This window comes from Miniopterus schreibersii, assembly GCF_964146895.1.
Source record: "Miniopterus schreibersii genome assembly, chromosome: 16".
Classification (NCBI taxonomy): domain Eukaryota; kingdom Metazoa; phylum Chordata; class Mammalia; order Chiroptera; family Miniopteridae; genus Miniopterus; species Miniopterus schreibersii.
In genome coordinates, this window is record NC_138116.1 from 32,056,563 (window position 1) to 32,075,644 (window position 19,082).

General features: G+C 42.0%; 1 protein-coding gene across 3 annotated transcripts in view; it reads right to left on the bottom strand.

Annotated features, from left to right (window-relative positions):
* Positions 1-19,082, bottom strand: part of SMG6 (SMG6 nonsense mediated mRNA decay factor) — a gene marked incomplete at its 5' end in the record, with an annotated part of 207,239 nt that overhangs the window by 114,260 nt on the left and 73,897 nt on the right. For all 3 annotated transcript variants that reach the window (XM_081115789.1, XM_081115790.1, XM_081115791.1), the window contains 2 exons: positions 343-511; positions 2,084-2,200. In XM_081115789.1, the coding sequence (XP_080971915.1) occupies positions 343-511; positions 2,084-2,200 (286 nt within the window). The remainder of the gene's footprint in view (positions 1-342; positions 512-2,083; positions 2,201-19,082) is intronic.

Below are 19,082 nucleotides of genomic sequence, written 5' to 3' on the forward strand. Positions count from 1 at the left end.
CGCACACACCCACACTCAAGAGGCAGCTGCGGAAACAATGCGCATGAACCAGATGAAGTGAATGAGAGCGCAGAGCAAGGCAAAAGAACAAAGCAGAGCAAGCTATGGGGCGAGAGAGAGCCTGGGAGAGGAGGAACAGGCCGAGCACAGGCAAAGATAACCTAAAATAGGAGACAAGGAAGGTGTATTCAAGGAAGGGAAAAACAGAAGTTCAAATGAGGAGAGAAGAGAGAAACAAGGGGCTGGGGTGGGGGGAAACAAAGGAGAGAGCTGGGAGGGGAGCTGTGGGAACACAGGTGGGCCAAGGCCAGCAGTGCTGAAGGAACGAACAGGCTGACTCACTGCGAGGGCAGATCCAGGGATGTGGGCGGAGGATTCCAGGTGTCTGGGTAGCCGAGCATCCAGTCTGACCAGACTTTCACACTGGGGAGCAGTTCCTTCAGGTCCGGGACGAAGGAAGACACCTTGATGTCATCCTGGTCATCCTCGTCCTCAGGAGAGGACGGCTGAGCTGCAGAGGCAAAGGGTGAGAGCTGGGCCTATGTCTGCTGTGGCCTCCGAGTGAGGCCTGGGGCGCTGGGACGGCAGCAAGCTCTTAGGGAAGGGAGACCAAGTTCACAGGACAGCTGGGCCCGGAAGCGAAGGACAGCACCTAAGAGGATTCTGAAAAGCAGGACAAAGAGAGAACCAGTGTACTGGGTCTGCCCCTGCAGACAGCTGTTTCTGCTCCACCTGTGGCCTGGCTGAAGTTGCTACTCTGGCCTCTCGCGCCCATTTCAGCTTTCCTTCAACACAGCACTGAGATGGCACCAGAGTTCCTGCCATATCTGCATAACCTGAATTTAATCATGAAGAAATATCAGAGAAACCCAAATTGTAGGACATTCTACAAAATAAATGGCCTGTACACTTTAAAATGTCAAGGTCATAAAGCACAAAGAAAGATTGAGAAACCATTCCAGGTTGAAAGAGACTAAAGAGACATGACATTTAAATGCGAAGTGTGATGCTGGAGTGGATCCTAGGCCAGAAAAACACACATATATTTTTAGAACAATTGGTACAAACTGAGTAAGGTCTGTAGATTCAATAATAGTACTATATCAATTCTGGTTTCCTGATTTTGATAACTGTACTGTCATGTAAGAGAATGTCCTTGTTATTAGGAAGTACACAATCAAGTATTTGGGGGTAAAGGGCTACCATGTCTGCAACTTAGAACCAAATGGTTCAGAAGAAAAATAATAATAAGCATAACTACATGTGTGTGTGTATGGGAAGAGAGAGAACTTACAGCCAATATGGTTGATTGCTAACAACTGGAGAATCTGGGTGAAGGATATGTAGGAGTTCTTTGTATAATTCTTGCAACTTTTCTATACATTTGTAATTGTTTCCAAATTAAAAGTTACCCCCACCTTCCCTCCCAAAAAAAAAAAAAAAAAAGGCAGCCTCAGGGGCTGGACGCATTCACAAAGCTGATGCGGTGGGAGGATAACAGAGGTGCCAAACTAGTCACAAATACTGATCCAGGAGGTGGACGGAAGGTACCATCTTCAGCCCTGCCTTACAGGGCTCAGCAATCAGGCCTGGAATTCTCATGGCAGCCTTAAAGGGTACAGGGCACTGCTCAACCCAAGGGCTCAAGATAGTCCTTGCTCTGGTCCAGTGGGTCTCCTAAGATGGCTGGTCCACAGCTGTTACAGCACCCGTCAGACAAAGACATACAGATAAAAGGGGAAAACTAAAACATCAATTATGAACAAAAAGGGAAACTCACTTGTCTGGTTTTTTTAAAGAAGCAGAAACACACAGCAGCTCAGAGGTACAGTGAAAACCCTAACTACTAAAGGAGAAAAGAGGGAGGGACCAGCTCCACGAGGAGGAAAGAGGGCCATAAAGGTAATCAGGCTGGGCAAGGGGGTGGGACCAGTTAGGTGGGCAAAAGGAAGAGGGATGCTGGGAAGCAGAATGGAGTGGAGGGCAAAGACACTGAGAAAGTAGTGTGGCATCCTGAGTTTGTTGGGATGGGGCCCAGGAAGCTGGAAAGCCACCCAGTCAGGGGACCCCCCCATCTGCTTACCTTTGGCAGACTCCTTAAGTAAGTGGGTGCAGCGCCTCACCAAGAGAGAAAACATGGCCAAGCCCAGGGCTGCGGCTTGCTCCTGGATCACAGAGCGACACTCCTCAGAGAAGCAGTCTGAGGAGAAGCAAGTGAAACTCCCATCAGTATGCGTTGGGGGCCGAGGGCTACTCTCCTACCTCCCTAGTGCACCTCCTTGGTCACATCACTGAGCTCCTTTTCCTCACCCAAGACCAGCGGCAGTAATATTCCTTCTGTAAGCGGTAGCTGTAAGGCTGACTAAAGATTGCACCTGGAGTGCTTACCACGATGCCTGGGGTACGGGTAAGCACTCGAAAGCTTATGATAGGGAACTGTAAATTCTGTATCACACCACTTCCCCAGCACCAGTTACCCCAAGGTGGGCAGTTCGAGTTGAAGCTGCAGGCTTTCTGCCTTTGGTTAGTTGGCTACTGATAATGTGAGGCCATAGTAACAAGAACTCATATTTAATTAATTAACTTGGTCTTTCTAATGAATACATAGGAGTAAAATCACCAATTAAAATAATAAAAATACAAATTTAAAAGTTATCTTCCGGAATCAGCAACCTTTGGTTCCATCTTTACCTCCTCTATGTTCCTCCTCCTAAGAGAATACAGGACACTTACAAATAACCTGTTTTCACTGAATTGCTTTTATATAGGACAGTGCAATGGCACACAATAAGCACTTAATCTGTGTTAAGAGTTTATTTCCACAAATTCTTCCCCCTAGAGCTAAAAAATAAGCCTGTTCCCAATACTAGCACCCTTTCCCCCTCACTTTCTCAGCCTTGCTAACTTCCTTCTGGCTATAGCTCAGTGAAAGGAGCCACCTTGGTGGTGGTCAGAGCTATTATTTGGCGGGAGCTACATATACACCCCCAAACCACTGCCTGCACATACTCCTTGTGAATGGCCCTCCCTGATAGCCACTTCATCCAGACTTGAGAGGAATCGGTGACAAACAGAAGGCAGCAGTCCAGTCTGCAGCCTCAGAGGAAGAGACACCCAATACACACAGGAGATGAAATCAGGGGCCAGACTCACCCGCTCTGGCAGCAGTTAATCTGTTAATTCCCTCTGTAATACAGGAGAACGCTCAGAATCTCCAAGTGTTAAAAGGATAATTAGCCACATGTTTGATCTCTGTCCCTGACTGCATTTTAACCTTGATAACCAAGGGGGAGCCCCTTTCCCACTCTCCTCATTGACACTAGTCTTGTCAAATGAGGCCTAACTGACATCTTTACTCCAGAAGATGCTACACAACCAGTTATTCCTAACTGTCTTTGCCATAGGAGCAAACATGGTTGGAGTACACAAAGCCAGCTCCAAGCCACTTAGAAAGCCATGGGAGTGAGAAGAAGCTGACTGCTGCTCAGGAGATCCCAACATACGAATAGCATCAGTATAGCAATTCTTCTACTGTGGCTTTCCAGCCCATCCTACCATATGCCAGTTCCAAATACCACCCTCTCACTTTCTGACTCTACTGTGGCGGGCAGTAAGGAAGTGGTAACAATCCATGTGATCAGAATAGATCACCACTGGTAAGGCCCTAAACCTCTGTTAGAGACAGAAAACAACCATCTAAGAACCAAAAGAGAGCATGGAAAGTAGGAAAGGGGAAGATGTAGAAGCCATCCCAAGAAAAGTTGTCAGCATCTCCCCTCCACCCCTTTGGTAGGCAGCAGCCCTGTCTAGACATACCATCCCAGCTCAGCCCAGTCTCCTGCCAAGCACTGCCAGCAGGCTGCCTCTAATTAGCAACAAAACCAGGAATGGAGGAATAAGTCCCGGGGAAGCTAGGATAGATAGGACAAATGGAGATCACATCTTAGTGTATGACACAGTGAGTACACATTAGTGTCCCCTCATCAACTGGGCATTTAGGCAGATGTTACTTGCATACACAAGGCCCTTAGAAGGGATAGGGGTGGAGGGGGGTCTTAGCTCCAAGAGAATAGGGTTTCGAGAAGCCCAGGGTTATAATAAGACACTCTCATTAGCCTGGGACAGGGGAAAATTAATTTCACCAAGCCCATTTCTATTTTTATAACAAATGGCAATCTCAGGCTAGACTACTTCTCAGAATTCAAAGTGGGGGCTAGGGCTCAAGGGGGAGAATGAACTGCTTAAGAACAAATAATACCTGTGGTCCCTAGGGAGACCAGGTGGGGTAGCAACAACTGGAGCCTCTTTGCTGTAAAGGTCTGGAAGGGCTCAACTACCTCTCAGAGCAGCAGCTAAAAGGCAGTTTCATGACTGCTCTGCTCTTGGTCACGGTTGTATCACCTCAATTCTTTCCTTGCCCCCCACCTTCCCAGGAAAGGGCCTGATAGCACTCCCTGGTGAGTGTCTGGTCCAACTGATGGGGAGGTACAAACCACTAAGCTTTTCTGCTCTGATCAAACAGGTGGTACTATCACAGCTATCTGGGGGTCAGAATGCCTCGATTTCAGTCAGCCCTCTGATGACCACTTCATATGGAGTCCTTTCTGAAAGGCCTGCCCATCTCCACGGTTCAATGATACCGTAAGCACATATTGTGCACCAACAACGTGCTCGACCCTGTGCTGGGTACTGTGAAGAACATGGCTACAAATGAAACAGGGTCCCTGAATCACAGGTCATTTCAATCAGGTGGGGAGGAAAAGTTATTTGCCCAAGTAACCATGGCAATGTGAACCCAGGGCCTCCAGTGAGAAATATATTAAGTGCTATGGTATCTTCAAGAGATGCTCTTCACTTCACCTGGGCTCTGTGGGCTAGAAGCCATGATGATGCCACTCCTTGGAAAGCATTCACTCTTACACAAGTGGGTAGAAAAACAGCATCCAGATTCCTAGAGTCCACCCACTTTGGGACCCGATCTGGGAAACTGGCCCCAGTCTGACGAATGCCCATATATATCCCTGCAGTTGGGCTGGGCCAGGCCAACAAATGATGTGGGGTGGGGAAGGAAAAAGCATTGTTTGCCTTGGTATTTGCTTGGGTTCCTCTGGCTTTGTGTCAGGTAGCAAGAGCCTGACATGAGCTGAAGAACTCATTAACATTGTGAAACAGCCTTTCCCCTTCTTTCCAAAAGCAGGCTTGCTCAGGATTTAGGGGGATGGTTTTGGCTAAGGAAGTCAGACAAAAATATTTCTTACTAACAAAGTCACCTGAGGTCTGAACTTGGTTTTGCCCCTTCCCACATGCTCTCCGATGGGCAGGTGACCACTGCTCCCACTATTCCTGTCGCCAAATACCTGCTCAGGCAGAAATAGTCTTCTCGCTACTATGTAACAGGGAGACTTTCTCATTTTTCTGAGAACATATTCATGGAAAACATAAACCAACTGTCGTCAAAGTTGTATGAAATCAGGAAATGGAGCGACCGGGAGAAGGCTGCCATGTGGCCGGATGTTATGTATTTCTAATTAGTGCTATACATCTTTCAACAGCAAGTGTCCTTCTGCTGGGAAACACAACACACTGCCCTTGTTATTGTAACTGTCAGAGAAGTGCTTAAACAGATAATCTCCAGGAAAAGTGATAAACACGTCCCCTCTCCAACCAGTGTGTGTGCGACGATGCTGCCAAAGCAAAGCTGTGCTTGACGGCTCCAGGATGGCAAAGCATCCTCCTGCAGGAAATGGGAGTGAGGCATTAGGGGTGGAGAAGGAAGAGGAGGGGAGGGAAGGCAGGCCCACCTGCGTGGACCCTTGAAGCTCAGCGAGGGGAGAGTAGTTCAGAACCATCACATTTGATCAACTGGGTCAGGGAGAGATTTGGAGGAAACCAGTATCAGCAGGGATGAGGTTTGGCTGGTCAAAAAAAAAAAAATTAAAAAAAAAATCTGGCAGCAATGGAACAAGCAGTTCCCCGGGTGCACACAGCCAGCTTCTTGGCAAGAGGAGAAGAGGAGTAATGAAGGGAAGACACAGGATGGATGACACACATAGTCTGATACCCTGACGATAGCAGAAGGGATTCAGAGGGCACTGGGGTCCACTAGCCATTCCAGCAGAGAATGCCTGGCTGCTTCACTAACAGCTGGAGAAGAATGCGGGCAAGACCACTTATTCACTGATTCCCTCCCCACCAGTTCTTCTCAGAGAGGAAATGGTCAGTCACCTCCAAACTAATACCACCTGGAGGCAATTTGTTGGCTCTTATCTTTCAGACATAAGGCTGCTTTTCTCATGAGTCAGTTACCAGTCAGACACAGGGCTGGCACAGTTCCTGAGCAGCCCACCAAAACCTCCCTGTGTACAGGAAGTGGGTAGTGAGAGCATCTTTTGACTGCTGCTGTTTGAGCCACAGAGTTCTCTGTGGCAGTTGCTGGCTGAAGAGGAGGTGGAGGAGGCAGTCATTGTATAGGAACCAGAACAAAATCTCAGAGCAAAAACAGAGATGTCCACGCCATCAGTGTGTAATTTCATTCCTTGAGAAGCAGAATAAATGAGTCAGAAAAATCAAGCACTAATACAACTAAGAACATTATTCGTGCACAATGGCAGAGCACAGTAAGGCTGACTGGATAGAAGTAAAGTCATGACATATCCCCGGGCATGGTACAGCTGAGACAAGACAGAGAAATGTGGAGGGTTTCCTCCCTAAGAGCCTTTACTGGCATGCCTGTTACTCCTGGATTTTCAAGCATTATAAAAGTCTAATTTCTTTTAGTGGGTAAATGTGGGGGCAAAGGAAATCCCAACCTCCTAACAAAGTGACCTCTTCCATTATTTCCAAAAATATTTATTTGGGTGCCCAATTTTGGAGGACATAAAGGAAAATAGGATCCTGTCCATGAAGGGATGATAATCTAAAGAATAATACAGAAAGAATAGACAAATACCCAAACAACTAAAATTCATGACAATGTATTACATGCCATAAGGAAGATGGAAGCGAGATGCTTTCTGTCACCAGAAGGAAAGGAAATTGTTTCCAGCTAGTGTACATCAGAGGTTTCATGGAAGAGAGCACTTGCAAGCAGGGCTGCAAGATAAACAAAGATGGAACTGGCAGGATAAAGGAGGGACTGCGTGTACTAAGGAGACATGAAGGCAGGGACACACCAGGCACATTCCCAGACACAAGCACTGTACTTGGCCTGCTATGTAAGGGGGAGCACAAAGCACAGGGCCTGCACCACCACAGCAACCAGGAACGCTGAGTAGACTCGACAGGCAGTGAGGAAGACTTACTTGCTCAAGGTTTCCAAGTGAAGCAGAGGTATTTAATGAAGATTAACCTAGTTAAAGCATTTAGGACAGATTAGGGTAGCTAGAAAAAGCTAACAGGGAAGGAGACCAGTTGGGAAACTAAGAGGGCATGAACTTGTCTGAATTAAGAGAAATTATAGGTATAGTACTTCATAAACTTTATAATGCCAAATAAATGTCACATCTTTCTTATAAGGAAGGTGGAAGATGGGTTGTAAAGGGGTGACAGATGTCAAAAATGCTGCAGAAAGTAAGTCAAGAGAAGATGGAGATAATGTGGGGGAGGGAAGACATGAACTGGAATAGGTCAAAAACTCTCTCACTGATAATCTTGGCAGGTTGCAGAGGATCCTGAGACCTCAAAGAAGGATAACATCCACCAAAGGAGATCCAAGAAAGGGGGCAGAGATTTGGGATTGCAGAACACCTGGAGGAAAGGAGGGAGGTATGCATCGAGGAGTCCCCAGGCTCCTGCCCACTTGGCTCTGTGCCAATCCTGTCTTTCCAGAACAAATACACTTCAGGGGGTCAGAAATACTTGAGGAAGACCTTGCATAAGGAGGCCTGGGAAGTCTGAACTGGCTCTCCCTGTGGAAGCTATTAGATATTCAGCACTTCATTTGTTTCCAATTCTTGTATGAGTGCAGCTCCGGGCTGTGGGGTGAGAGGCTCCTCTCTGACGTAATCAGGAAGCAGCTGCAAAATTAAGGAATCCCTCATGACATCATAAAAAGGGTCGATGGTTTACTGGGGAAAGTATAAAAATTAATTACATATTCCCACATGACTCCCTTCCCCTAAATCTGTACACACCCCCTCCCACCTCCACACATTCTCTCACCAACATCCAGAAGCTACCTCCCTAAACAGGGTCCAAAAGGGCAAACAAAACCCAGGAAGAGAAAGTTGTTTGATGTGTCACTGTCTGCCCCATGCATGTGGAACTTAACAAATGATACCCTGTCCTGGAATTTTTATACATGTAACATGTTTCCCAACAAAATTATAAGCCTCTTGAGGAAAAGAGATATGTCAAGACTTCACGTCCTTGAAAATTAGCACTACGAAGGGGTGCAAGAAACGTCTGTTGTTCATAACAGTAGGTACATATGCCTCTCTCATTTGTGAATCCTAACCATAAATGACATGATTCCACATGATTCCATGGCCAGAAATAATAACTAAGATACACTGAGACCTGTGTTAGGCACAAAGCCATTTATATATATTATCTCAAAGCTTTACAAAAGATTTGCAGAGGAGTAGTATTCTCCCTTTCTGACAGTTGAGGAAACAGGCTCAAAGAAGTTAAATGACTTGCCCAAGGTCATAGAGCCAGTGTTAGAACTGGGATTTGAATTCAAGTCTGTTTGCTTTTATACGCACAGTTTCCATACCTGGCTTTCAAATGCCTGCAATTTAAGCTTCAAACTCCAACTACTAGATCTTCCTTTGCTACGAACATGAAAACCTCAGACTACTCCAACCACAATTCTGCGCAAAAAGCTCTGAGATACCAACTATATGGAAATCAAAATTTTAAAAAAATACTATTTACAATAATGCCAATGAAAATAATATACTTAGGTATAAACCTAACAAAATATATACAGAATCTCTGTATTGAAAATTACAAAATGCTGATAAAAGAAATCAAAGGAGACCTAAGTAACTGGAGAGACCTACCACGTTCATGAATCGGAAGACTCAAAACTGTCAGTTTTCCACTGACATCTTTATAGGTCTAATGCAATTACCACCAAAATCTCAGCAAAATTTTTTGTAGATAAAGAAAGGCTTATTCTAAATTTATATGAAAAGACAAAGGACCTAGAATCACCAAAACAATTTTGAAAAAGAACAACAGCCCTAGCCACTTTGGCTCAGTGGTTAGAGCGTCGGCCTATAGACTGAGGGGTCTCGGGTTCGATTCTTATCAAGGGCACGTACCTCGGTTGCAGGCTCCATCCCTAGCCTGCAGGAGGCAACCAATTGATGTGTCTCTCTCTCCCCCTTCCACTCTCTCTGAAAAAGCAATGGGAAAAATATCCTCAGGTGAAGATTAAAAAAAGAAAAACAAAGTGGGAGGAGTCATTCTTCCCAACGTTAAGTCAAAGAAAGGAAGAAAGGAAGAAAGGAAGAAAGTCTTGTCAACAAGTGGTGCTGGAGCAATTAGACATTAACAGGCAAAAAATGAACCTTGACCTACATCTCACACCTTATATAAAACTTAACTGAAAATGAATCAAAGACTTAGATGTATAACATAAGACCATAAAATTTTTAGGAAAATAACAGAAAAAAATTTTCACGTGCAATCTATAAAAGGAAAATTGATATACTGGACCTCATAAAAATTAAAAACTTTTACTACAAAAGACTGTAAGAGGATGAAAAGGCAAATTACAGACTGAGAAAATATATTTGCAAACTACACATCTTATAAAGGACTAGTATCTAGACTATATAAAAAAACTCTCAAAACACAACAGTAAGAAAACAAACAATCCAATTAGATAATGGGCAAAAGATATGAACAGACATTTCATCACAAAGGATATACAGATGAAATATGAGCACATAAAAAGATGTTCACTGTCGTTAGTCATTAGGGAAATGAAAATTAAAACTATAATGAGATATCACTAAACATTTACCAAAATGGCTAAAATAAAAAATAGTAACACCACCAAAAAGCTGGTGAGGATGCAGAGAAACTGGATCACACATACACTGCTGATGAAAATGTAAAATGGGATAGCCACTTTAGAAAACAGTTTGGCAGTTTCTTCTAAAACTAAAAATGTATTTATGATATTACCCAGTAATTATACTCTTGGGCACTGATCTCAGAGAAATGAAAACTTATTTTTTGCACAAAAAAACCTGTATACAAATGTTCATAGCAGCTTTATTCATAATAGCCTAAATATTCATAATAGCCTAAAACTGGAAACAACCCAAATGTCCTTCAATGGGTGAATGATTGGTTAAACAAACTGTGGAACATCCATACCATGGAATATTACTCAGCCATTAAAAGGAAAGAACTACTGATACATCACAGTAACTGGGATAGGCCATGAGGCAATTATGCTGAGTGAAAAAGGCCAATTTCAATGAGCCTATTTATACAACATTCTCGAAGTAATGTAATTATAGAGATGGAAAACAGGGTTAGGATTTGAGGATGAAAGGGGACAGGAATGGTTCTAAATGGGTAGCATTAGGGAGTTTTATAGTGATGGAACAGTTCTGCATCTTGATTGTGGTAGCAATTACATGAAGCTTTCTGTGTGATAAAATTGCATAGAACTACACGCGCAAACACAAACGAGTGGATGCATAACTAGTGAAATCTAAATAAGGTCTTTGTATTGTACCAATGTCAATTGGCACTTAACACTTTGGGGACATCTTCTCAATTAGCTGATTACTGTGTGCAGATGCTGTAGCCCCCTGTTCTCACCTTGTACCACCTGGCCTGAGCTGCTGGAGATGCCCAGCTGTGTGGCTCCTTATCTGGACTGAGCAAGAAACTGCCAGAGGCAACCAAAAGAAAATAAGAAAAAGAAGGGAGAGTTCACTGAAGACAGAACTCCAGTCTAAAGAACAAGGAGGAAAGCAAGAGGGCTTCATCATCAAGGCTATGACTCACTGGATCCGTAACGTCCATGTCAAGCAGCACAAAGTGAAGGTGATGAGAGTGAAGAAAGATGACAAGAAGAATGAATTGCAAAAGCTAAGTGAACTGTTTAAACATGTTCTTGCTGCTCAAAAAATACGTAAAGGTATAAATCTCAAACTAATGGTATGTACATTCTTTAACAAGGGCAGTCGGGAGGAGGGGTTTGCTTAAAACATGAGCCTTAGCACTGTTTTCTTCATAAATGAAATTGCTTATGCAGTTTCAGTGCTGCATTGCTCTGGACCATTAATCAGACGGATATTAAGAAATTTTAAAAATTGGCAGCATCAGCTATACTACCATGTTCAAATGCTTCTTTGTCAATAAATCTGTAAAGATCAAACTTTAAAAAAAGAGACTTCATTAAAATAAAAAACACTTGTTCTTCCAAAGACAAAAATGAAAAGAGAAGCCAGGGAAAATTTTCTAACTGGGAAAAGTAGTTGTAAAATATTATCTGAAAAAGGACTCATACCTAGAATATATAAAGAACTCTCTTAACCTAATAAGATTTTTTAAAAATGAGCAAAGATATATGGATGGCAAATAAGTACATGCTCAACATGCACTTATGGTAATATGTTCAACATTAATCACTAGGGAAATCAAAACCACAAATACAACTCCACACCCACTAGGATGGCTATGATAAAGAGTCAAGACAGAGAATATAACAAGTGTTGGTGAGTATGTGAAGTAACAGGAACTCTCATACACAAATGACACAAACACTCTGGAAAACAGTTGGGAAGTTTCCCAAAAACTTAAAAGTTAAAACATACATTTACCAAATGACCCAGCCATACCACTCATGAGGAATGAAAGCACTTATCTACACAGACTTACACTTGAATTTTCATAGAAGTTTTATTCATAGCAGCCAAAAACTGGAAAAAATCCAAATGTCAACAAGGAGATGAATAATAAATTGTGGTATATCCATACAATGGAACACTACTCAGAAAAAAGAAAAAAAAGATTATTGAATTAACAACATGGTAAAAATCATTATGTGGAGTACAGAAGACAGCTGGGGGTCAGGACACAAATATACTATTTGAATTCTAGAAAATGCAAACTAATCTACAGTACCAGAAAGAGATCAGTGACTGCCTTGGGATTGGGAGGGGAGGGTTAAGGAAGAATGGATTACAAAGGGGCACAAGAAAACTTTTGATGGTGAAGGACACGCTTACTATTTTTTTTTCCCTTTTTTGCGGCTGTGTGTGTGTGTGTGTGCGCGCGCGCGCGCGCTCAGGAAACAAGTTACAGAGGCAAAAGAAGGGCTCTTGGAGCTTAAAAGAGAAAGAAAGAGAAGGAAAATCCCCCTGGGGGGAAAGGGTGAGGAAAGGTACCGGTGGGTGTGCTCCAGAGAGAGGGCTGTGGTTTACTATCTTGACGGTAGTGATGGTTTCACAAATGTATACATATGTAAAAATTCACCAAATTATATGCTTTAAATATATGTAGTCCAAAATACATCAATTTATCTCAAAATTTAAAAAAATTTTTAAATAGAGGAATGACAGTTGAAAGGCTAGTCTGACTCATCATTTCAGATTTTAAGAGTTCATAACTTAGAGGCTAATTTGATAAAGAAAATTAGACATCTACTGAGTGCATAATACATACCAAGGCCCTGGACAAGGTGTTTTGCATATGTTATCTAATTTGAAATCAGAAAAACCCTGCAAACTGGCAGTGACATTCCCCACTTTATAGACAAAAAAACTAAGCCTCAGAGAGGATAAGTTAACTTTCTTCATCAAAGTCACACAGATGATAAATGAAGAGTGGAGAATTCAGATTCTTGATCTGGTTGATTTTAAAGCTCTTTATAGCAAGACAACACAACTGCTACCTTCTGAAGGTGAGAAAATCTACAGAAATGCTAGGCCTTCTCCAGAGAACAGCTTGGCTTTCCCTCCACCTTAATATGGCATTCTAGAGTCAAGAAATGTCCTGGGGCCTTTGTCAATACATCTTGGCAAGACAGATAGCAAACCATTTCTACTCTCTACAAGAAAAAATGAAAACACTTCTAAATGAGTGCTTAACTTTTTCCAGAAAATGCAATTTAGAAATGGTACTACTACAGATCCTGGGAAGTCAATCAATCAATCACCGATCAAAACAAACTATGGCCATTTCTACCTTAGCTGTGTCTCTGGATTCGTATTTTTGTCACTCAGAATTTCCTGCCACATTCCAGGGTTATTCAAAAACATGTCACCTCTTGGGCAAACTGAACTGCTGCCAACAGAATGGCATACTGGCACCAGCAGAGTCCCTCAGCAATGGGCCCCAATAGAAGAGGGTCTGCCATTCCAGCATCTCATTTGAAAGAGGTACAAGTAAATCTTGTAGGGCAGAGTTTCTGCTTCCACATTGACCGCCTCTTTCCCAATATCTGGGGAAAGAGTAAACAAGAATGGCAGCTTCTTAATTACATTAGGCAGGTAATTCCCTATGAAATTCCATCAGCAGACCTGGGGTGTCTTTTATCAGAAGTTGCTTTAAGGTTGTGGAACAGAAGAAAAGGGAAGGGGGCTTCCTATGAGGCACGCCCATTAGACAACCTAGAAGGAAGCTTTTGCTACAACAATAAGAAGGAATTAATACAGCTACATCCCTTCTGATAGAGCAGGCAGAGATTTGGCAGCTGATTCAAACAGCTTGAAACCCGCCTTCGCTGGTATGAAGTTTCAGGAGCACTTAGGGCTTAAAGTAAAAGTTAATGAGAGATAATGCCTGCAGACATCCTGATTCAGAGAAAGCTTCTTTGATATGGGAGGCAGAGAGGCAGAGAAGTGCTGTTTCCACATTAACAGATTAAATCAATTTTTTTTCATTTTATGGCTTCCTGAAGAATTTTTAAAAGAGTGACAGAATTTGCAAACAATACAAAAAAATAAAAAATAAGTCCTGAGATAGGTATGGCAGAGAGGTACCCAGAATAGGAAGGGTCTGTCTCTTGGGACTCCTGAGAAGCTTCCAGAATACAAAGATTAGAGCCATCAAACAAATCTTGAGGAGTCAGTACTGAAAAATGAGGCCAATGATAAGTCATAATTCTGGGGTGGACTTCTTGTGACTACCCAGTTCTGCACATTAACCTGGCTCTGCTCTAGCAATTCACCCTAAAACGTTCCTCAAAGCTTTACAATACATGATCAATGCTCAAACTAGAGTGAGGAAGTAAATGACTCCATCCAGCTCCACCCACCATGTAACATGCAGTTTTAAAGTAGAAAAGAGATCAGCAGAATAATGGCTAAATAAAGCAATTACGTCAAAGAAGAAAATGGGAAAGGAGCATTCAATGAAACCCACTGAGACACGAACTAGTCCCAACTCAGACGCTCTAGGAAGGACGACATCTCCTTTATAACAGCCCTTCCAAATTTGTATTCAGTTTGCTAACTGGTCAATTGTCAACAATACTTTTTAAAAACTATATACATTGTTTTAAACTAGATTTAAATTTTTTTACTTATATTTATTCTTTTATACCTATTTCACAAAATTTCCTTGACAAGTGAAGGCAAAATCACCTACAATAAAATAACATTAAAGTAGATATAGAAAATCAGAACCGCCCGTCTGGGCGTGGCTCAGCGATTGAGCATCGACCTAGGATCCAGGAGATCAGGGTTAGATTCCCGGTCAGGCCACATGCCCAGGTTGCGGGCTAGGCAGCCGATCAGGGACTCTCTCATCATTGATGTTTTTATCTCTCTCTCTCTCCCTCTCCTTTCCTCTCACTGAAATCAATAAAGATATATTTAAAAAAAAAAAATCAGAACAAAGAAAAAGGAAAATACAAATATGTCAATCATGTGAATTAAGAGTCTGCCATGAATGAACTCAAAATCTGCCTCTGATTTTCCTAGCAATCAAAGGAAAAAAGTAAACACCAACAACTGCATAGTTGTCATTATTGGAAAGGAATAAGTATATCAGTTCCTCAGGAAAAACAAATCTTTTCTCAGCACTGAGTTCTAAAATATATATTTTTTAACATGGGCTCTATGCAAGGGATACCGTATGAAAAAAATAAACAATGATCTTGAAAAGGCCTTTATAACACATGGCCTTATGCTACATATTGTTAAAATATACTCAAGAAATATGATCCTAAAGTTATCTGTGTCACGAGACAAAATAATATGTATCACTATCCAAGAATGTTTTTCAAAAAATACAGATATAGAAATACTTTACATATTAATAGGTATATAGTGCTTCAAGAAAATCTTTAAAACTAAGTTAAAATATTAAAAAATTAGGAGGTAATTCTTATTTCAAAAGGATCCACAATGGGTTTCTTTAGGCAGAGATATTCCTGATGTGTAATCCATTTGTTTATCCAACATTCATTATGTGACAGAGAGACTAAGAGTCAGAAAAATCCATATGCAAGTGCTATCTATATGCAGTGGATGACTAAAGACTGAAGTATTCTAAAATCTTAAAGAAAAACCCTAGATAAATGAGAAAGTGACATACGCTATAGAAGATTCTTGTTTAAAAAGGCCAAAGGATATCTTAAAATATATATGCTATTAGAAATGTACATATATAAACATAGATGTATGGATATTAAGGGAAATGGTCTAAACTGTATAATTTGATTTATGAACATTTGGGGGATATTTCTAAAACAAAAAGTACAACAGCATGCTATAAAAACAGAGAGATTTAGAAGCTAAATTTATATTTGAACACTGATACAGAGAACAAAGCTCTACAATTCTGGGATTAGCACCGTCTGCCAAACAGTTTTTAAGCACCAGTTCAACTACAATTTCTTGGTGAAATTTCCTCCATTTGGAGGAGAGAATTGACCTGCTTCTGCCTGTTTCAAAAGACTGAACGGATTTATTTATAGAGCACTGCTTTGCTTCTTAAAAAGCGCCCACACCACAAGATAGTAAACGACAATAGCCAAGAAGAAATAAAATAGCAAACCTGTTTCTGTGGCCCTGAACAGCCATTATTCCATCCCCACTCTCTCCAATGCCTATCTTTTTCCTCTCCATCATCTAAGTTCTTCCTTCAAGATCCAACATAATATAAGCCTGTACTGTGCTGCCTGATAGGCCTCCTTCCTCCGGACTCAGAGTCTTTCTTTCCACAATATGCACCAGGCATATGGCTCAAAGCTGTCCTAGCACAGGAGTTACAACCTCTCAAGCTTCCCCTGCTAGGCTAGAAATCCCACTAGAGCAGGGTCTACAGGGCAGAGTCCAGTAAATTCCAAGAACTCACCAATGTGCCCGGTAATGAGAGTTGGTATGTGCTGAGTAGTCCTTCGCTTAGTGCTGGGTCAACTCATTTCTTTATTCACACAGTCAGTGTTTATTAAGCAGCTACTTTACCCTGTTCTAGGCATTTAGCTTTCAAAGATGGATCAGATATAAACTGGACCTCAAGGAGTTGAAGTCTAATAGGATTCACCTATGTAGTATCAAAGAAGAAAATGAAAAATATCTTCAGAGGTAAAGATAACATGTGAAATTATATGAATGAGGAAATTCACTGCTACACAGTTGCGACAAGAAAAGCCTGCAAACAACCTAAATTTCCATGAGTAGAGGATATTGAATAAATTATAGGACATACGTACAGTGGAACAGATAGCCATTAAAAAGAGTAAGATAACTCTATTTGTAAAAATACATGTATACAAAAATAATATAATAATTAAAGCTACTATTCACTAAACCCTTACTATGTGCCAGGAAGTAGAGGGGGCAGAGGGGCAAACAATATGCAGAAAGAAGCAGAGAAGCAGAAAAGGGCTTTCTTGGTTCCAAAAGAGCAGGCCTGGCTATAGCCTTGTCCTCAAATTCCTTGCAATACATTTCCTTTCTTGTTTAAGCTATTTCAAGGTGGTTCTTATTATTTTCAAACGCCCCTTACATACAGGGTAAAGAAGAAAAAAAGTGGGGTTGGCATTTGTCAAAACTCATCAAACTGAACATTTAAAATCTGGGTATTATTGTTTTATGTAAATTATACCTCAACTTAAAAATAGAAACAGTGAGGCCGAGACAGCAGAGGCACAGGGAGGACACTGGTACCAATAACAGAAATACTGTATGTAGAACAGTTCTGGTGGAGCAGCAGATGATTTGGTTCACCACTCAGATCCCCTCTGGGACTAAAGCGCTCATTGTCCCAAAGGCTGAGAATGAGCAGCAGCAGGTCTCAGCTGATCCCTCTCCCAGACTTTCTCTCAGCTGAGGACAAGCACCTCCCCCAATGTCACTCCTCATTCCCAGGGATAACTCACATCCACTCACTGGCTGACAGAGGGCAGGAGAGGTTATAAAGATTCAGCCCCTTTGATTCAATTTGGGACTATTCTAAAGAGTTAGTCCAGCTCCACAGCTCCTTGTAGAACTGGCTAAGGCCTCCGTTTACAGCTGCAGTGCAGTTTAACTTCTCCCTCTGCCCTATCCCGCTTCCTTCGAGCCCCTCTCAGGTAGTGACCTTAGAGCATTCCCAACCAACTCTGGGGGGGGGGGGGGATCTCTACCTTAAAAGTTTGCTTCCTGAGGAACCTGATTTGCTATAAGTGAAAAAACATGAGTCAATTTTTAGTAAGCTTGAGATTCCAGGTGAAAGTGTCCAACAAGAAGTAAGGAATGTGGGCTAAATATCAGGAAAAAGATCTGAGCTGTGAAGAAATTTTGGAGTGATCCACAGAGAGGTGAGAGTTAAAACCATGAGATTTTACAACACACCAACCCAATGGGGAAAGACTGAAGAGAAGACGGCCAAGGTAATATCTTTAGTAAGTGCTGATATTTAAGATGCTGGATGAGAAAGGGCAGACAGCGAGGAAGGGGAGAACAGGGTACAGTTATGATACAGTTAGAATACATCTCTAGAAAGTCTGCAGTCAACAAAACCAAATGCTACCCAAAAATCTAAAAGAACAAGATACCCAATGAATGCTTAGCAAACCTGTGTTAACTGAACTGAGTGAGACATATGGCCTACAGGATGCTCAGCTTTTGTTGGTTTGTCTTCAACAGCTTCTGTCCCAGACAGCAGGCAGAGAATCTCTCTGAATGCCCTGAAGTAGACCACTGCTAGGCTGGTCAGCAAAGAAAAGCTGAAATGGCAGACTACAGACACCTAAGTGAACCAAGAGAGGCCAGCTGCTTGAGCCATCTGGAAGAAACCCTTTCTAAAAGACTTTTTTCAAGAGAATTCCCAAGGATCTTCTGAATAAACCGCCGAGATCCTTGAGAAGGATCACTGTCCTTATTGAGCAAATTCAAATGTCAGTCAAACCCACAGACTTTCAAACAGAACTAACATACTTTTCTTTTTTTTATCAGACCGTAAGTATAGAGGATGTAATCGTTTATAGACATGAGCAGCCCCGGCACTGCTCTGCATACAAACTCTTCTCGGCATGGCACCCTGAAGGAAATAATATACCACACAACAGGTGTTATTTGATCTCCAATCCTTGGCTGGAGTAAACAGAAAATAATTTACCTTCTGTGAATAGAAGGAATTTACCTTCTGCTCCTGTGCCCAACACAGCTACGCAACATTCTTCAATGACTCACTGACTTTCCCTGGTGTTTTTTTTTTTCTGGGTGTGTCTGGGGGATCCCCACGTCTACATCTCTTGCCCCAACTCCTCCCACCCAACCTGCAATCAAAGGCCAAGGCACAAAACATCGTAGACTCCCTAATGTGGCTATATTTCCTGCAGAGATCTGAAAACCTGTTGGAGTTCCAAAAGTCAGGACCAATTTCAAATCTGATCAGCATCTCTGAAAGTCACAGTTACCATACAGCTGAATAAAATATTTTTTCATAAATTTAACGCCAGCGTGTCTGTGTTTGGAAACTTTGAAAATACATGTTGTATGGTTTACTGCACTGGAAAAGGTGCCAACAGAGTTTCAAAGGAAGGGAAGTGTATAACTGTTTCCTTTCAAATGCATTTTCCAATGGGATCCATTCAGGGAAAAGGCTGGAACTAACTAAAACATTATTAAAAACTGTTATGGAAAGAGACAGGGAGATGGAAAAAGATAGACCCA